This window comes from Lissotriton helveticus, chromosome 7, assembly GCF_964261635.1.
Source record: "Lissotriton helveticus chromosome 7, aLisHel1.1, whole genome shotgun sequence".
Lineage (NCBI taxonomy): Eukaryota > Metazoa > Chordata > Amphibia > Caudata > Salamandridae > Lissotriton > Lissotriton helveticus.
In genome coordinates, this window is record NC_136068.1 from 390,440,198 (window position 1) to 390,461,294 (window position 21,097).

Below are 21,097 nucleotides of genomic sequence, written 5' to 3' on the forward strand. Positions count from 1 at the left end.
CGCCTTCCATGCTTTGGCGATATCGCGTTTCGCCAATGTTAATAGTGGAGTTTTTAATGAATTTTGTATTATAAATTTGTTTTGTTCTTTTTTAATAGAATTAAAATACGTTTATTTTCATATAGAAATAATAAGATGAATATTTATTGCTACTCCTCAAAGAAAAAACTTTTTTTTTTTTTAGTTATGAGCAAAGCTCTGTATGCCACCCTATAATTGCCTGTAAGAGCTTTGCGGACATGTGATATGTTCCTATAGTGGGTACAGGGCCACATTAGTTCATCAGAATAGCATTACTCTTGGAAAGTTACTCTTAATTCGTTTGCTCTTTGTTCCATTTGAAGCTAAGTTTATATCACCATCACCAGACCACACTTGTGAGACGTTTTATGCGTACTTCTTTTTCGATGTGTCTGCTATAGTTGGAATCTAAACTTATATTTCTGCGTGATCTTGCATTTTGTCGAAGCTGGTGTCAGTGCATCGAAAATATATGACAATTGTGTGAACTGAACAACGTACAACATAGTGTGGATGATGGCGTAATATCAGACGAACTGGCACTCAGTGGCATCGTTCATCTGTAAATAGTGATGGTGTTGTGTGCATAGCTGGGAGCTGCCAAGATGCATTAGTGGGAGTTAGCTATCCCAGCTCTCTTACAAAATATGAACAATTCTCTTTCCCCGTCTCCTCCCCGGAACGGATGTAGTGATTCCGTCTTTTGGAAACGGATCTTAAAGCAGATTCTGGTATAAGACTGCAACTAGAATTGCCAGTGCTTTGAGATGCAAAGTATACAACCCAGAATTAAAGTTCCAAGCAGACGTTTCCTGAATGGATCAGCGTGTGAAAGTGATTACATGCGGTGGGAGTATTTGCATATCAATTGCTGAACTGCTCAGTGTGCTGCACTTTTTGAAGTGGGGGGGGGGGGCTGTGGCACATTCCTGGGCACATACACTCTTCGGTTGAAATTTGCATGTAGATCTTGGTGTAGTAAACAAAAGAAAGCGTTCCCTGCATTTAGTCCCCACATTTACATATTTAAGAGCTGTTGTTAGGACTAATTGAACTGTGCCCTTCTCAAGCCTTTTATCATAAGCAACAAGCTGATACTTGTGGCGCAACTAAGTGGAAATGCACAACAACTTTTTGTCATGCCATTCCCCATTTAAAGATACATTGGTCTGTTACAAATTTCCAGGCCCGATTCACAAAGCCATTTGCATCCATAATTTTAACTCGGATCTGGGCACGATGCATGATACACCCTTGCAAATTCATGTTTGATGCACTCGCAAGTCAATTTATAGTTCACAAGTATGGAATATTACATGGAAGTGACCCCTGGCCCTCCTGGTAGGTCGCTCCCCCTCCACGCAGCTCCGACTGTGTGCCCATCCTGCCGCTGCCAACTCGCTGGTAAGTGTCCTCTGGTCTCTGGGCCACTGCTTCCCCTCTCTGTGACCCATTTTTGTGCTCTCTGTGCCACTCGTCCCCCCCCTCTTTCTCGCCCCTTTTGCCTGTGTGCCCCGTTTTGTGCTCTGTGCCATTCGTTTCCCCCCCTTTTTCTACCCCTCTGCCTGTTTTCTGCGTTTTGTGCTCTGTGCCACTCGTTCCCCCCTTTTTCTGCCCCTCTGCCTGTGTGTCCTGTTTATGTCCTCTGTGCCACTCGTTCCCCCCCCCTTTTCTGCCCCTCTGCCTGTGTGCCCCGTTTTTGTGCTCTGTGCCACTCTTTTCCCCCCCTTTTGGGCCCCTTTTGCCTTCTATACCACTCTTTTGTCCCCTCTTGTGCCCCATTTTGCTTCTGTTCCACTGCTTCCCCGCCGCTGTGACCCCTGCGGCCCCGCCCCCTGCCCACTCACTGCTCCCGCCTCTTAGCAGCTCCTCCCCATATAGGCCGGACGCCCGCGCTGTGAGGTGAGCGACACCTGACCCTCCTAGTAGGTCGCTCCCCCTCCACTCAGCTCCGACTGTGTGCCCCTGCTGCCGCTGCCAACTCGCTGGTAAGTGTCCTCTGGGCCACTGCTCCCCCTCTCTGTGACCAATTTTGTGCTCTGTGTGCCACTCGTTTTTCCCCCCTCTTTCTCGCCTCTTTTGCCTGTGTGCCCCGTTTTGTGCTCTGTGCCACTCGTTTTCCCCCTTTTGTGCCCCTTTTGCCTTCTATACCATTCTTTTGTCCCCTCTTGTGCCCCATTTTGCTTCTGTTCCACTGCTTTCCCGCCGCTGTGACTCCTGCGGCCTCGCCCCCTGCCCACTCGCTGCTCCCGCCTCCCAGCTGCTCCCCATATATGCCGGACGCTGCAAGGACGCGCAACGGATGCGCCAAAGGCGCGCCTAAGGCAAGCCCGTCTGCGCTTGTTCGCACCTGGACCGCGCCCAGCGCCAGAACCCCTGGACCCCGCGAACGCCACGACACCAGACTCCGCTACGCCGCCAGCACCCTCCACGCAATCAACACCGGCCGAAACCACACCTGCTGCCAGGCCACCCCTAAACGGACCCATGGACCCTTCTCCTGCTGCACCTGCAGCTTCACCTGCAACAGAGCCACCAAACCTCCAAGGACTGGACCCAACCACCTACGCTGCATACTCCTCAATACTCGCTCCGCACGCAAACACGCCGTCGAGCTCTGGGATCTGCTCGACACCTCCGCCCCAGACAAAGCCTTCCTGCCCGAGACCTGGTGGAACGACTCCTCGCCATCGCCATCCCGGACGGCTACAAGATTACCCGCAGGGATCGCGCCAACGGAATCAGAGGAGGAATAGCCATTGTCCACAAGTCCTTCCTCAAGGTCGCCACACAGGCAGATGACACCCTCAACACTGCCGAACACCTGCACTTCTGGATCCACACCGACCCCAACACCACCCTCAGAGGAACACTCGTCTACAGATGCCCCGGACCCCAGGCCCAGTTCAGCGACTCCATCGCCGACCTCGCCAGCACCCACGCACTCGCCTCCATGGACTACATCCTCCTTGGGGACCTGAACTTCCACCTACAGAACAACAACACCACCAACTCCGCCACCCTGATCGACAACCTCGCCAACCTCGGCCTCAGACAACTCGTCACTGCACCGACCCACGCCGCCGGCCACACGCTGGACCCCGACTTCTCCACAGGTACCCACGTCGCCTTCTACCACACCATTGAACTCCACTGGACCGACCACCGCTGCATCCATTTCACCTTCAAGAAACCAACCACACACCACCGCACCCAACAGCTACCTCGCCGCTGCTGGAGCAAAGTCACCAAAGACCAGCTGATCACCACCCTCGCCCAGAACCCACCCACCGACCCCACCAACCCAGACACCGCAGCCTACAACCTCAAACAGTGGATCGACGACTGCGCCAACACCCTCGACCCGCTCAAGAAACCCTCCAACAAACACGCCAGCAAGAGAGCCACCTGGTTCACCAACGAGCTCCAGACCTCCTAACGCGCATGCCAGAAACAGGAGAAGGAATGGCTCCACGAACGTACACCGGACAACCACGCAGCCCACAAGGACGTCACCCACAGACATCACCACCTCATCAGATTAGCCACGAGATCCTCCTTCAAAGACCGCTTGGACAACAACGCACACAACAGCAAAGAGCTCTTCAGCATAGTAAAGGAACTCTCCAACCCCAGTGCCAACGCCAACGACATCCCGCCCTCACAAGATCTGTGCGACTCGCTAGCCACCTTCTTCCACTGCAAGATCGCTGACATCCACAACAGCTTCAACACCACAACTGCCCCGGCTACACCAGACTCCACCTCCCCCGCGAACACCACAGCACCAACCGCCTGACCTCCTGGTCCAACGTCAACGACGACGAGACATGCAAGGTCATGAACTCCACCCACTCAGGATCTCCATCAGACCCATGCCCACACCACGTATTCAACAAAGCAGGCGCAGCCATCGCCCCCCCAACTACGGAAGGTCATCAACATCTCCTTCGAAACAGCGACATTCCCGGAAAGCTGGAAGCACCCAAGAATCAACGCCCTCCTCAAGAAACCCAAGGCGGACCCCAAGGACCTCAAGAATTTCCGGCCCATCTCCCTGCTCCCGTTCCTGGCGCAGGTCATCGAGAAAATAGTCAACATACAATTGGCCCTCCACCTCGAAGACAACAACATCTTGGACCCGTCCCAGTCCGGATTCAGACAAAACCACAGCACCTCAGCCCTCATCGCCGCCACAGACGACATCAGGCGCCAACTAGACAACGGCGAAACATCAGCCCTCATCCTCCTGGACCGGTCAGTCGCCTTCAACACGGTCTACCATCGCACCCTAAAGACACGCCTCCAAGAAGCCGGAATCCAAGAGAAGGCCCTCGACTGGACCACGTCCTTCCTCCGGCAGAACCCAGAGCGTCTGCCTCCTACCCTTCCGATCCAAAGCCACCGACATCATCTGCGGCGTCCCCCAGGGCTCAGCCCAACGCTTTTCAACGTCTACATGGCCCCCCTCGCACAAGTGGCCCGCCATCACGACCTCAACATCATCTCCTATGCCGACGACAACCAGCTCATCCTCACCAAGGACCCTTACACCGCCAAAACCAACCTCCATGAGGGAATGAAGGCCGTTGCCGACTGGATGAGGAGCAGCCGTCTGAAGCTGAATTCGGACAAGGCGGAGGTCCTCATCCTCGGACCCACCCCCTCAGCTTGGGACGACTCCTGGTGGCCGACCACACTGGGAACAGCACTGACACTCACCGACCTGGCACGCAACCTAGGATTCATCCTCGACTCCTCCCTTCCATGTCTAAACAGGTCAGTGTTGTCTCCTCCTCCTGCTACAACACCCTCCGCATGCTACGCAGGATCTACAAGTGGATCCCGACCGAAACAAGATGGACGGTGACACAGGCCCTCGTCAGCAGCAGACTGGACTACGGCAACGCACTCTATGCAGGAATCCCAGCCAAACACCCACGACGACTACAACGCATCCAAAACGCCTCCGCCCAACTGATCCTCAACGTCCCCCGCCGCAGCCACATCACCCCCCACCTGAGAAACCTACACTGGCTCCCCGTCAACAAGAGGATCACCTTCAAGCTCCTCACCCACGCACACAAAGCACTCCACAACGCCGGACCAGCCTACCTGAACAGCAGACTCAGCTTCTACACCCCCACCCGCCAGCTCTGCCAGCCTCGCCCTTGCCGCTGTCCCCTGCATCCAATGAACGACAACATTTTTTTCACAGAGGTTGCTCCTGGTTGTCAGAGTATCACGGCCTGTACTCTCAGACCACATGTCAGCACGGGTCCGGTTTGGGCAGTGGTCAGGTAATGTTGTGGATCTTACTCTGTGTCTCTGGGGGAATTGGTGTGCCAATCCCAGCAGCTTTGGTGCCGAGTGGAGCGATGTGGGTGGAGTCGGGCGATCTCTACCAGCACCCTGTGGGGGTTCGTCATCCTGTGTGGCTCCCATTGCATGTTTGCTGCCCCAATTCCTCCAGCTGCCCCCTAATTTTGCTTGTGGTAACCTCAGTGCTGGCAAGAGGATTGTGCCTCCCACACATTCAGCAACTGCTCACAGTGGAAGGACACCATGATGGGAGTCCAGTACTACGCAGGGGAGGGAGGATGGGTGGAGGCTGCTTGCGTCGCTCCCTCCATGTCGGGTCCACTATCTGCAGAAGGTAATGTCATCGGGCCTCGACGGACGTGAGATGGAGGAAGTCGAAGCACCCCAGATGTGGCTCAGGAATTTGGCATGCACCACAGTACCAACTAGCACCACGGGCCCTGTTGTTGGGGGGGCGCATCAGGTATCCAGCAGATGGGCCCGGCCTCATTTTGCCTTCCTTGATGTCTCCTCACATGTCACTCATGCAGTGGGGACAGATCCAAAGGCCCCGAAAGGGTGGCTTCACAGCAAGCTATGCGGGGTCAGCGGTCATGCCTGTGAGGGTGGTTCAGCCTTTGAGGCTGCCATCTTGTGTCATGATTGTTGTTGTATCGTGGGCCCAGGGCCCATATACTTTGGAAGTAAGTAACACAGACACTTTTGTATCGTACTCAGAACTGGCCATGAGCACGTGCACTTGGGCTCTTTTATTGGCAGGGTCACCTAACTGGTGATACCTGTGTTGGATGGGTGTGGGCTGGGTGTATGGGCCAGCCCTCGGGAGAGAACCTGGCAAAAACACTAGACTGTGTCCAGCAAAAGACAACATTCCTCCCAAATTTTATTAAAAACAAAATCTACAAACAAAAGTCAAACCTGTGAGGAATGAGGAAACAACTAAAAACAACTGAAGTCTCAAAGTTCTTAGAGGCAGTCCACAGGTCAGCAGTGGATAAGTATAGCTGGGAGCACCCGGGCATCTTGGCGCATATCCATAATTTCACCAGGTACGTCTGATGACCTTTCAGCGTTACATCAGTTGAGTGACAGTCCACCTATGTGATGTTAATCGGGCCGGCGTGCTCTTGCAGTGAGGCAATTGGTGTCTTGTAGTTTACACTTAAGTGCATCAGGAACGTAGGTGGGAGTCCATTGTGAACACTTGACGATGGTGTTGCTTGATCCCTTAAAGACAGTCTTTGCATGCTGTGACCTGTGGAAGTATGTGTTACATGGTCTGGCTACCTCCTGGAATCCATCAGTGGGGCAAAGTCAAGTCCATCTCTCACGCTTGGGGGAGGCCCCTTTGGTTGATTTGCCACCTGACTGCCTGTCTGCTGCACTGGGGCTGCATACATGTCTGCATCTGGAAGGCCGCACAACCACCTTGGAGCCACTGCCTAGTCACTAGTGCAACGTCAGGGGTGGATGTGTCCTGGTCAGAACATGCTCTCGCTACCAGGATCAGGATGTAAGCTAGTTAAATAAGTGGCCACTGGTTCTTCCGATCGTCACTCTGTATGACAATGGTGCAGGACTCCAGTGTTATCATTTGATGCTCCAGGGATGGTGATGATGCACATGGCAAATGATGGAGTAGTTGCCATGGGGAAGACAGGTGGCAATGACTTACATGGGGGAAGGGTGACTGGAGGGACTTTGCAGTCATGTCACTTGTTGTACACTTAGTGCAAATCCTCTTCTTTGGCATGTGCGCTTGCAAGCAGGGATGTCGTTTGCTCTAAGCAGCCGGTGACAGGTGGCAGGACGATCACATTGTAAAGTGTGGGGCAGATACACGGTTCGTGCATGCAGGCGGCTTATGTTCGGTATTCCAGCTGAGCTATCTCCCGTGACGTTACTGCACCATAGTGGCTGGCTTGTGTCAGTATGTGAATAATTTGATATGTATCAATCTAGGCAACAGAGCGTAACGAGAGGTCGAAATGAACTGAGCTAAAACATTGGTTTTTTGTAAAAAAGGGGAGTTCAATTTTATTCACAAATTATTAAAACACATTGAAATAATAATACACATTTACAATTTACATTAAACACATGTAACTCAATGAATTGAGAATACACAACAACACTGTTAAAAAGAAGCAAATAATTCAACGAGATGGAAGTTACATAAAATGAACACAATTTTTAAGAGAAAAATGTGGCTAAATTAATCTCTACGCGCGTTTCGGCGAACCAGCGCCTTCTTCTGGAGCAGCCACGATAGTATTTTAAAAACACGAAATATATTGCTGTAATTCGATGACGCAATCTGGTCTGTACGTCCAACGAGTACCCTTTCTTTTGTTTATGTTATGTAGATATTCTATTTTAATTGAGGTTTGCAGATGGATATTCCATAAACATTGATGTGATTCGTTGGTCTCGAATGTTGATTTAAATTTCTATATTTCCTTAATTAAGGAGTAGGGGTTCATTTAGACCCGCCGCCCGGAGTTAAAAAGTAGTGGCCGCAGTAATGCGTATTTATGTGAAACTGGAAAGGTATGTTCCTCCTGATGTGGGGATAGTTAATTGTGATGATTGCCTTTTTGGTTGCGCTCAGAGGCGGTTGATTCAGATGATTTTAAAATAACTCCCTGTCCAATAGATATCAACAGGGCTCCAAAAATCCGGCGGCGGGACACGGGGGTTCTATGCTCCTTCCATGAACGATGGTCAGTATGTGCACTCAGATAGTAGTACGAGTCATTGTTCTTGCCTCCTTGTTAATTTCTCCTGCGCACCTGTCGTCGTCCGTTCTTCTGTGTGACAGGATTGTCACACTCCTTTCTCTCCACTCCTTTTCTTCTTTGCAAATGTGGCAACGTGCCAATCTCTCTTCCTCCTCTGTTCTTGCTTCCTGTGTAATGTGGCATCATCCAGCCACATGTGTTCTTGTACATGCTGAATATAGTGGCGACAGGCCACAAGTTGTCCACTATATACCTTGGACCTCCTGCCAACTCCGTTGTGTCTGTTACACTGCGCATCTTCTCCCGCCACGGACTACTCGCCGGCCCGGCCCTGTCTATAGGACTGGGCGTCTTCTCAGGTGTGTCAGCCATTTCGTAGGCAGCAGTGGAGGTAGGTTTGTTTTGGTGGATCCGTTCTGCAGTGCCTTCCTTACCCTTCTTCTCCTCAACAAGGTATTCTGGCTGTAACTCAGAATCGCTGTGGGAGGTGTGTGTCTCCTTTCTCTTGTGTTGGTGGCAGCTTGCCACTCTGGGACTTGCGACTCTCCTCATGCCCGTAATGAGCTGATGTGCAATGCAATCTTAAGGCAGTTTTGGGGGCACTCCCTGAATAGTTTCTGGCCCATTGCTGGGCGGTGCTAGTGCATCTGAGGTGAACATGGTCTCCTTTCCATGTTTGAGCTACATGGAGCTCCTCCTCTGAGATCTCCTTGGTCCTTTGCTTTATGGTGGATAAACTCCTTTCCGCCTCCTCTTAGCTCTACAAAACACACAAGATGATGGACGGAATGTCGCTCGAGGGCACAGGGTTGGAGCTTGAGGCTGCGCGGTTGCGGTACTGGATCCTGCACAGGTTCATACGAGTCTGATAGGATTGGTCACTCAGTGTGACATACTGCAAATGCTGGGTCAACGGTGGCCACTCATTGTAGTTGGCGGCTATCACAGCCTCTTCCATTCAGCATTGCTTCTTCTCTTTGGAGAGGTTTCTCTCTCCCGGGCTTATGACTGTGCTAAGCCTTTTGCGCACCTCTGACCCCTTACGCTCAGTTCTCTTTGTGGGCGCCCTCTTCTGACAGTGGCGTGCCCTTATTCTAGCTTTAGGTGGTGTCTATTCACCCCTGGGGGCATGCAAGCATTCTTCTTGCTTGCTATGGTGTCCGACAGCCACGGGGGTTGCACACACTGTGCACGTCCTTCTAGTGCGTCATGTGGGGCTTGCTGCCTTTTTAGCTACTTTGTTTCTCTGCGCTGGGGCAGCTTTGGGTTTCCTGACACACTTTCAGCAGGGGTTCAGTCTCTCCCGTTCTGCATCGCGTAGGCAGTCCGATTCGATTTATTTATTATGATTTGGAATTCTGCAGAATTCCACATAAAATTAATCTTAAAAGAATGTTTCATTCCACAAAAGATATCAACATAAATTCATATTGTCATTACATTAAAAAACCTGTATAATCCTAACAGAAGCAATGGGACTAGTCGTATACCCGTACAAGAGGGCCTAAATTTTGCGTAATCATGTTGACATACATGAATTCATACAGATGTATAATCAAGCGCTATCCTAAAACATTCAATATTAAAACTTATCAATAAACAAATGTAAAATTTGCTATACAGTACTAGATCGTGAACACAAGAACCATGTAAAAAGATAATGTATCTATTCATTAAACTGTACTCTATAACCAACAGCATAATCACAGTACAAAGAAGTTCAATACCATAAACACGCTTCTTTTAGTGTGAAATCTACAATAGGTTAGCAGCAAACAGGGGTTTAGTGAGGTACTTGGAATCCTAAAGGATAAGAAACTAGAAGTTTATAATAGTGCCCATACTTAATTCCAAAACTAATCAATCGGACCATAATCGTCTAATATATAATAGTCTAACAGCAGAACGATTTTGGTAAAGTGCTTGAAATCCAATAATTAGTAACTAGCAGCAAAAACGGTTTATTAAGTGCATATGCTTAATTGTAAACATGAGAAAAAAGTGCAAGTGCTATGTACAAACATATTGAAAAAATCTTTACGCCCTTAATACATATTTAAAAATTGTTTAAAAAAGCAAAAAAAGTGTAAAACACATCAGTTCGGATGGGGGGGGGAAACCAGACAATTTCGGGCCTCTTCTGTAGTAAAAATATTATACTTTAGAAAACAATTCCTTAAATATCTGCGACCTATTGACACAACAATCATGGGCCCCAGTCTGCCGGCCTTCACCGCGTCTCACTGTGGTTACGTAGGTGCGCAAACTGTTTCTTCTGGCTCTCGGTGATCTGCTGGGTTTCCCCTGCTGGGATCGCAGGCCAGATCCAGGGTGAGCAGGCTGGATACATCAGCTGTCCGAGTCGAGTGACGGAGCCCCACAGAAGTGCTGTCACTCTGGCGCCATCTTGGACAAACCCCCATGAACTCAGATATTTGAAAGTGATTTCATACTCATAAATTAAGGAAAAAAAGAGTTTTGGTGTAATAAAGTGTTTGCCTAAGATCACAGAGTGTAAGCGGGGAAGCCACAATTTATCCAGGGTCTCTGGTTTTTCACTTTGTACAAATCAGCCAGTAAATGTGTATCTATTTGTCTCTTCTTATGTTAAGATTTTGTTTTTATCTTTTAATGGGTTTTTCTGCAGTTTTTAAAATATAGTGCGAACTTAACCCAAAGGTATTGGAGCGCATTACGTAAGCACCAGCTACATTATAGTATACAGTGTTACAGGCATATTTTATAAGCACAGAGAAATTACTTGATTTGCCCAGAATCGCAGGACGTTGAGCCGACGCCGAGACTAGAACCTGGTTCCCTAATGTCAAAGTCAGCAGCTATAACCGCAACGCCACTTCCTGAGTAGAGGTAGGAAGGCAGAAGCCACATGAGCCCGACTCGTCAGGGCTTGCGGTCCCAACAGGACCTCGACCTGAGCCAGAGCCGGGCTTCAGGTTCGAGTCTGACTCCATCTTTGTGGCTCGCCCACCGCTATGCAAAGCTACCAAGTTCATGCTGAAGGCAAGCTCTGCAAAAATCCACCATATACTGCAGGTATCCAAGCATAAGGTTGTTATGAGTGCATGTCACCAGGGACACTATGTTCCATTCCTTTACTTTGATTTAACTGCTTAATGCATTCTTGGAATTGTCAGTGGGAATGGCTGGAGTTGAACCAGTTGGAGTGAAGTACATGTTTAAATTAGTTTATAAAGGAAAACCCTATTACAGGACGCTTGGGAGTCCGCGGGAGATGGTGTCTTCTGGTAACAAATATTTACTAGCTACATCTGATTTTTAGAAATAGTCCAATGTAAGAAAATAAGGAATAGATTACACAAGTGTTACAAAGCATTCGTGTACTGTTGAACAATTTCATAGCACACATCACACACCCCATTGTTTATTAGCACTTTAATACTATGTGCTATCAGTACCCACTTCAATAGCTTTATTTTAACCACTCTGTCAGGATTGCCCTGCGCCGATAGAGTATAATTTACAGAATGTTCTATTGAAACGCTGTTGCGTCTCAATAAATACATAAAAAATACAAGGTACACTAATTTTCTCTGTGATGAACGGTAGAGTACTCTTAACAAAATAACGCAAAACACAAATACCACAGATAGTGGGCAGGAATCTGAGGAACTTTACCTACGAGATCTACCCAACAGGTGCTCCAGCGATGTCATCACAGCATACCATTGAACCTGTTGCTGGTGGCGGTTGGATGAGCATTGTCAGGCCCACTGTTCTGTGGGTCAGGAATTTGGATGGTAAACCCTTTGCAAAGGCAACAAACCTGAAGCGAACACTCGGAAAACCCATTTGGTAAGAAAAATGGATCATACGAAGCTGCAATTCAAGGATTACGAATATCCCCTGAATCTGTAATTGCCACACTGGCACGTTGCTAACAGAAAAAAGTAAATGATGTATTCGGCATGTGGAAAAAAGTGCAGAACGGTGCGATGTGTAAAGCTGTGTGCTTGGATGGGTTTACTGCTACCCCTTTGCAATCGAAACAGAGGCTTAATGTCAAGCACATCCGTTTTGAACAATAGCAACTGACATTTAATTAAGAAAACAAGAGGAGGCGCGCTTTTCTTTTCAGATTGTGTTCATGGGTTTCTCCACCATTCGCAGTCCTCGGCTCAAAAGGCAACATTTAAATAGCAACCTGCACTATTTTTTTGTGGACTGCTGCTGTGATCTAGGACGCTAGCATATCGACTTACTAGTCAGCCCATGGCCTGCAGCTGGTCTTTGAAAGTGACCTAGATTGAACTATTTCTGGCATTTGGTTCAATGTTTGCTTGCCATTAATTCCTGACTGCATATTGAATTGTGCTTTATGCGATATTGATTGCAGGTTTATTCTGTAGACCTCGCGTCCGGACTATCTCGTGAATCAACTGGGGCTTGACTCCCAGTATAGAAAATGGAAGGCGTGGTGTAATCTTGTGATGAATAGAATAGATGCCCCCTAAAGTGGAAAAAGGATACACAAGTTGCCCCTGAGTTCCATGACTTTATAAAGAAAGTCCTTGCTGATTTTGAGTCCTTATGAGCCAACAGCATAATCAAAAGTCAAAACACAGGTTGCAGACACCTAGGTCTATTTATCAGAATCCTGACATGAACATCTCAGCCTTCCATACTTCAGAGGTAGATACATTGAGTACTATTCAATTGTAGCTCTTGAAAATGGTGGGACATAGGGTACTTACTGTTGCTACCTTGCCCTTAACGTTGTTTTTGCGGTTTTAAAGCACAAACTATACAAACAGTATTGGAGCACTTTGCCATTACATGATGCAAACAAGACAAGACGTATTATAAAAAAAATAAACATAATAAATAATCGGCTTACCTCAGGAGTTGATTTTCTTTTCAACCGCGGTCTGAGTCTTTGAAATCCACACCTCGTTAAGAGCTGAGCAATGCATGCTGGGCAGGTAAACTGATACTAAAAACACCATGCATCTCAGCCAATGAAAGCACTACTCTCATACTGTTTATAATAGTAAACGGCATAAGAGCTGTGTGAAGATTGGCTGGGACAGGTGACCACAGCACTCCATCTGAGAATGATGGGGCTGCATTGTTCTTGTCCAGCTCGCTGACAGCTATGTCTAGGGAAACCATAAAGTATGCATGTCGGGTTGTCCATAAGCAGAATACCGGCCAACCTGACATTTGCAGTTCAGTCAAACAGCCTTAGTGCCGGTCGGCAATAAAACCATGCCTAATGCTGTCTGCCAGGAGAGACAGCTCCGTGTGGGGGCATGCATACAGTGGTCAAAGTGGGCGGGATCCGCAGGGAAAGGCGTACCCCTACTTCTTTTATTCAATTGATTCCGTACCCCTACTTTTTTAATTTTAAACATTCGTCCCAGGATAGCCGAAATGGCCAAAGCCTGCATAGAAGGCTCGGCATTCGTGGCAGTTCGGGGACGGGCGGGGTGGGCAGAGAAGGAAAAGGACTCTTTGCCTTCTTGCCACAAGAAGACAAGGCACTGTCCACTCCTGCTCTGCCGCTAGCAGCTGCCACCCCCACTTCTTTCTTCTTCTTATTCCCTCTCTTTATGACTAGCTCCTCCTCATGTACTGAAATCTGTGACTTCAAGCAATGGTACTCACTCTCTTTCCTCCTTTTGTTTATTTGTTCCCTTGTGAAATAGATCCAAAAAAGAAAAACACTTTTGTCTTCTTTTTCTGCCATTTTTCTTTTCCACTGTGTAGACGCGGGAATAAAAGTGTCAAAATATATAAAATAAATCAAAAACAAAATCAAGCAAGACAGAGTGGTTGCAAAGTGGCCAGATTGATTTTATTCACACCGAAACACATTAGCGTCACTTTACAGAGTTTGTTAATGAAGCGCCACTTTTGTTTTCTTGTCTTTCTTTGAACAGCATTGTTTTCCACGGGTGGGGAAGTACACCAGTCCTGGAGGTACTGCAATACCTGGTTGATGGGAAATAAAATGTGTACCATGGCTCTGTGTTCAGATATGTGGTCTTTTTAAACCATACTGCTTACGTTTTGTAAGGATATAAGCAATGGACATTGACATGGGTCCCTTCCGTGCCCTGTAATCATGTCCTTAACTTTTCAGGCAAAAGCACTCACTGATTTCTGATTAGTGAGTGTAAAAGCGTTATGTTCCTGCTTACATTTCACATGCTTTACATAATCTTGCATTCCCTATGGGTGTTTGCTTTTTCCAGGATGTTGGTAATTTTTTTAGGCAGTATATTGCTTTTGTCTAGTGCGTAATTTGAATTGAGTCACATCCAGGTGTTTTAGAGGGCACAATTGGGTTGTAGTTGAAGGCAGTGAGAGTTTCTCTCAGTCGGGCAGTATGGTGTTCAGTTGGGGAGAGGACGTGGCACTATGGTCAGAGCTACCGAATTTGGAACTGAGGAACCAGGTTCAGCCTTCATGACCAGTCCCCCAGTCACTCTCCTGAGGGAGCACATTTCCATGCTAGAACTTAGAAGGCCCCGCAAGACCTTAGAAGTCCTGATGTCTTCGCACCAGCAGGCGGACCCTAGCTGTGTCAAGTGTAGGTTAGCCTTGATGCCTGTCCACCACAATAATTACTGAAGTTCTCCTCCAGTCTTGCAAGCAGGCCTATGAAGCAGCACACCCTAGAGCGACAGTGACTCTCACTGAGATTCCCAGGACCCTTGAGAAGGGCCGGCTCTAGGGCGGTGCGACCGGTATGACTGCACCAGTCACTGACTTTGGGTGGGGGCGTCGTGTTTGCAAGTATATTATGGTTTTAAAAGCACTTGCTGCCTCCTTCGTGGCCTCCAGCGATTTTCGCAAAAAATTAAAATGCCATGATAACTCTGGTGATAAATGTTCTTCCTAGAGAAAGAAAGAGCTCAGAGTTTTGTCTAGTGGAAGTTTTGACTCATGGAAAGGTAGTGCAGAGCGTTAAAGTGCCTGCTGCAAAGAACATGTACCATGCAGATCACAAAGTGCACATAATGTAAATAGGTCAGTGGGTTACTACTTTTATCAGAGAGATCCTTTTGTTACTTGCACTTTATAAGTTAAAATCCTAACATAGAACAGTAAGCTATTAACTGTCATCTAAGAGCTGCATGCAAACTGAAAGGTATAAATTAAAGCAGCATGTTTTTTTGCCCAGTCTTTGATTATTCTAATGTTGCAAATCAATTCTGATTATTAAAGGGAACCCCCAACCATGGTGTTACATTTTAAATTCTCAGTGTGTGTTTCTCCAGACCAATCGTCATTACCTATAATGCCTACTAGTAGGGTTGTCATATAAGTCCTACACCTTATAGTCCTTTGTTTTATGTAACATTTCATATACAGTGATTTACACACGTAATGTGTGTGATGTAAAGTACTCTGACACCCTACACTGGTATGAGTGGCGCTGTAAATCAAATTAAATGCACCTGAGAGAAAGTGTGGTTATGGAGACTTGAGGGGTACTGTTAAAGGGTGGTAGTGAGGAAATTCCTGGAGGAGGTGGTCATTGGGGGGTACTAACAAACATTGTTGCACAGGGCGCCACCAGCGCTAAACCGGCCCTGCCCTTGAGGCCAGTCCGCCTCACCCATTGGTACCTCCATTGGCTTTGCTTCAGCAGTAGTAGATGCAAGTCACCAGGGATCGGCAAAGTAGGATTTGCACGCACACCAAACTAAGTTTGCAAACTTAACAGCCTCTCTGCTTCATTCACAAGCACTTTTAAAATGTGCTGCCTGCTTTGGGGACACTGGAATTATGCAGCAAAGGAGGACAACAGTATGCTTCAGTGCTGACTAAATTATGCAGCAAAAAAAAGGTTGCAGCGTAATGCAGTATATTTTCTGATACTTTTAGATTTTGACATGTTTACACATGCTAACAGTCGTTGGGAAGATTTTGCCTTATTAGTTAGTACCATTGTAACATACAACAAATACAGCAGTGAGAAAGGTGATCAGTCAACCTTTGCGAAGGGCTGTCCACCTCGCAGCAACACAAGTCAATTTGTTTTGTATCTTTTGATCCGTTTGAGCTACAAACAGTTAAGTTAAAATTGTCAGATTATGTAGCAGATGTTGTGTTATGTGTCAAATATGGCAGAGCCATAATTCTATAGAGAGCATTTGCAAACTAGAATATTTTGCCAATCATGTTTGGACTGCTCTTGTGGAAAAAGGGAGGACAGAAACTCCATGGCTCAGAGACAAATGGATTGTGCTTCAACTTTTAAGCGTATTTGGAACATTCTGTGATTGGAAACATATCCCACTTTGTGAATGTATTTTGAAATTAATGTATTTTAATGTCAATACCTCATAATAAACCTTAAATAATCATGTGTATCCATTGGTTGAATTACATAACATAGTAAGCTGTAACTGGTCAGTGAAATGCCAAACAAATACTAAAAATTGGGATGTTTTGTGCATTCTGGCCACACCTCTCACCCCGCCCACTGATCCAAGCCTCGGGTTATTCCTGCCCTCTGATTCTCCGCCCACAGTTCCCCAACTTTTTTATCCCCACTTCGACCACTGCATGCATAGTTTGTATTTATAGTGTGGTGCATTGCATGTAAGTAATGGCTGCATTCAGGGGGTCAACAACACCCCTATGTAGAAACCGCAGGTGTTGGCTTTAGCTGTGTTTGTTCATTAACTGAATTCTTCGACTAACTCCGCGCTGTAGGCATTTAGGGCGGGCCTGTTTTGGTAAAGCTTCTGGCCTATAGGTAAGTTGGAGAGAGTTTATGAAAGTCTGGACAATGTCAGCAGGTTACTCCGTTCCCCCTTCAAGGCAGCAAAGTTAGGAAAGTGTCAGTAGCATACAAAAAGGTAAAGATTAGCGATTGTTTGGTTCTGGTTTAGATTTAGACAATTCCTAGTGAAATGCATTAGTCCATTAGGAACACTGCTCTTTCAACCAGTTTGCTATCACAAAGCACACTTTGACCCATATCTGTAAGGTTGGGTCAGAGTCGGTCACAGGCCGGGCTCTTAAAATGTGGTATGCATGGGGCATGCTAGGCTTTTAGGAGCCAGTGGGGCCTGAGCAGAGCGTGTTACATGCCAGGCTGTGAAAGTGCGGTATCATATGGCGGGGTACATTATAGTCAATTGTGTGTCCGTATCCAAGATCCCTGTATATTTGGGACAGTGTCAGTCACATCTCAGTCTCTTAAATGTCGCTATATAAAGGGCAGCGTCAGTACATGTCACTCTTAAAGGGCATTCGGGGTGGGTAAAGCCCGTTTCATGCGCAGAAATTACCTTTGCTTGCTCACGCACATGACCACTCGAGAATTGGTTTGATTCTGGTTCTGTTTTCATCCATGTTACATTGTGACTTTGCTCTAACTCCGGCTCCCTTTCACTTCTTTTTTTCAGGATTGCCCATAAGTACCTATGCAAAGTACTGTTACCGCAAACTGCAAAAGGTGGCGGTTACTGGAGGAAAGAAGGTAAGACTGAAAACCGACCAGTACTTATTCGCTAGGCTGTTGGTTGTTCTTCACTCTATGACTTTATAGTGTAGCGAGTGTCATTTATTGCAGATCTTAACTAAATCCGAATTTTATTGGCAGTTTGTGGCGAGGTATATCCAGGGAAGGCGCAGCAGAGTCGCAATATACCACAGTTTCTCTGGCTATGCTAAACCCGAGGCCCTTCTTTTATGGAGTAGTTGGTGTTACCGGGAGACTCCAATGCAGGCCTAGCATTTCAGTTTTCCTCCACTCCCGACCCCGGGAGGTACCCAGAGGCCTTCAAGGGGCAAAAGCAATGTGTGCGAAACACTCCTCATAAACTGTAGCAGCTGCTGCTTGTAAGAATTACTCCAGGGAAGTTGGATTCTTGGAAGAGTGAGGGAAAAGGGCAAGGGACAACTCTACAGGAAAAGAGAACCGGAGTGTGGGTGGAGAAACCCAAAGTGAGGCAACAAGAGAAAACAAGAAAAGTATGAAAGAAGAGCGAACTATCGCCTGATAGATAACAAGAGTGAGGAAATATGTGCCAAAGTGAATAAGAGGCAGAGAAAGGAAAACAAATAGAGAAATGTGAAAAAACACAGAACCATAGAGAAGACTAGTGATGAAGGCAACAAAAAAGAAAATGAAAAAAAGATAGACTAACAGAAAGATCGAAAAGGACCATCTAAGAGGGAAAGAGTGAAAAGTAGAGAGAATTAAAGGGAGGTAGCCAGATTGGCAGAGCGTTAAGACTAAAGATTAAAAAAGCAAAACAAAAAATTAGAGGGAAAGTGGGACCCTGTGAGAGTGTGAGAGAGAAGAGAGAGAATAAAAAGTTAAGAGAACTAGAAAGGCAGTATTTACAAGAAACATAGCACTGATAAAACAAAAGGAAGACATAGCAAGAGAAAAAAAAGAGCAAACCAGGCAAGCCTGAGAAAGAAAGGTGGTTTGGATGAAAACTTTCTAAGGTGTAGTGCACCTGCATTTTACGTCTAACCTGCCACCTTCATAAGAACAAAAGAAGACGGCAAAACGATTACAAGCCACATTGCTTGTGGACATAGGTCTTGTAGGAGAATTTTTGTTTTTTGGGATAGGTCGTTGATGCCTGGAAACCTCATTATTTGTTAACACTGGACATGTTTTTAATGTATGGCTGTTGACTCTTTCCTTCCTCCCTGGTACCCCAGAGTATAACTATACTGTTTGTAAAAGAACGGTTTCATTTACTTAGTGTGGCGTATTGGCCCCACAGAGGCCTTCAAGTTCAGGGTCATTACTTTACCTACCGAAGGGCTACATCTTGATCTTATTTACGTTCCAAGAGTATCCTCTTCTCACGTGCACTGTACTGATGGGCACCCCGGGCCAGAACGTATAAGCCCTTGCTTTGTCCCCCCACTACTGTTCTGGCACTATGGTATGTAGTTTTGTGACAGGCCCTATTCAGTAGACCCCAGGGCTTTCTGGGACTACTGCGCTCCACTCGTTTTCATTGGTGTCCTGAGGACTGTCTTACTGAGGTTCTGAAAACTTGGCCAAGTGCACCCTTTTTGTACTTGGATTTCAGTGTAGCAAGATAGAGCAGTCAAATGCTTCTTTCTCAGGGGGTAGCATCGGGGACAAGAGCTCAGAACTGAACATTCAACCAGCAGACACAATAATATATTCTCCAGCCGATTGCTTGTCTTTTGAATACACAAAAGTACTTTAAATACAATTAATTACTTAATACTACACAGTGCCAATAGGGAAATGACACACACAAGGTTAATATCCTGCCTTTGATCTCGAGGCGTTGCAACCCTTGGTTGAAGGCCACCTCCTTTGCTTAACTGCATTTCTTTGCCTCTATTGGCCTTGGCATTTAACTGGGGACATGGCACTGGCTAGGCACAGGTGCAGTTCACCCAGTAAACCCCCCCAGGTGTATATGCATCCAACAGTTCAGTTTGCTTTACACTCCATAAAATATTCATAAAGAAAGCCTTATTTCATGCAGCAGACCTCTGTCTGCTATTCAGCCTTTCATTCACACACAGTTTTCTAGCCCTGAGGTTACCTGCATGTGGAAGTTGTAGTCTGGGCAGGTTCAGGGCAGAGATATGCACTGGCACTGTCTGATAGAGACTTCTAGCCCTAGATTCCTTACCTTAAAGTTATCCCCCAGACTGGATCTAGATTTTTTTCCAAGCAGTACCCCTGCACCCCGGTAGGTGGCGTCATTGGGCTTCGGTGGGGTTGCTGGCGTTGTCCTCACTGGAAGTGACATGCGTGGTTTCTATATCGGCGCCACCCCCAGCTGGTTATGTCATTTATTTTCTTTCTGCAGCAGAGCACCGATCTGGAGAGAGCAACCCCTTAGTCTTCTTTGACAAACTCTTTTTCGACTTTCTTTCAAACCTTTTTTTAGATAATTTTACTTCTGTGGCAATTATGTCATCTAAAAAGGTTGGCCTCAAGCCCTACGACGCATGTCATCGATAGGTGTCAGTCCTGTATCTTGAATGCCTTTTGTGCCACGAGCGCAACCACAACCTGACGGCCTGTGCCAACTGCTACGCCATGCACCCGAAGGCTTTGAGGGAGCGCTCCCTCAAGCTCTTGGCTGATGTCATTCCTGGTCGAGAGGAAGGTCCTGGGAGCAGTTGCAGATCCCGAGATCTTCATTGCACTCGAAGTCGCCGGGTCACCTGGGTAAGTCTTACAAGAAAAAGAAGAAGAAGAAGAAGAAGTCGAAGAGGTGTTCGACTTTGCCTTGTCCATCGAAGCCTTCTGACAAGACAAGGGAGCATCGTCATTCGAGGCCTGTCTCCATGGTTGAGCCAGCGCCTAGGTTGGCTTTGTGCTTCCCCGAGTTTCCGGCAGCCAGAGCTACCCTCGCTCAACTCAGAGTTTGAGCGGCCAGACTTCGCGGCTTGAGTCCAGCGGGGTCGGGAGTGGCCCTTACTGGTTTCCCAATGGCAGCTCCGGCCCCGGTGCCAGTCAGGTCCCTTAGATCCACAGATGGATTGTGACCAGCACCATGCCACCTGGATCTTCGCAGACTCCGACGATCCTGGCTCCACCGTATCAATTCTAATCCCTGAGGGGCGTTGTCCAACGTTGACTGGAGTCTTGCCCCTAAAGGGGGGAGTCTGAGCCCTTTTCTTGTGGAATGGGACTTGGGGAGCAATCAGAGAGGCTGCTGGACACTGAAGAATACCAGTCCCATGACCCTAATATGGACTGGTGTGAAGATTTGGCAGAGGCAAGTGGGCTGGACATTTCTCCAGACATTGAAATGCCTTCTTACCCTACTGTGACTATGGAGGATGGAGCATCTTTTGCAATGGTGGTGAGAAGGGTGGTCGAGGTCCTGGACCTAAGCCTACCCTCAGTGGCAGTCAAAATCCATGTCTTGACAGAGGTGCTTCAACCAGGAGTTACCCCCTCTCAACTGCTGCTCCCCTTTAATAAAGCACTTCTAGATTTCTTGCTTGGGACTTGGTCCAAGCCCCGCACAGGGGCTCCTATGAACAGG

At 47.3% G+C, this 21,097-nt stretch overlaps 1 protein-coding gene across 3 annotated transcripts in view; it reads left to right on the forward strand.

Annotated features, from left to right (window-relative positions):
* The window catches only part of LOC144768507 (rho GTPase-activating protein 39-like), a 513,307-nt gene that overhangs the window by 440,542 nt on the left and 51,668 nt on the right, over positions 1–21,097 (forward strand). For all 3 annotated transcript variants that reach the window (XM_078652231.1, XM_078652230.1, XM_078652232.1), the window contains one exon: positions 17,492–17,565. In XM_078652231.1, the coding sequence (XP_078508357.1) occupies positions 17,492–17,565 (74 nt within the window). The remainder of the gene's footprint in view (positions 1–17,491; positions 17,566–21,097) is intronic.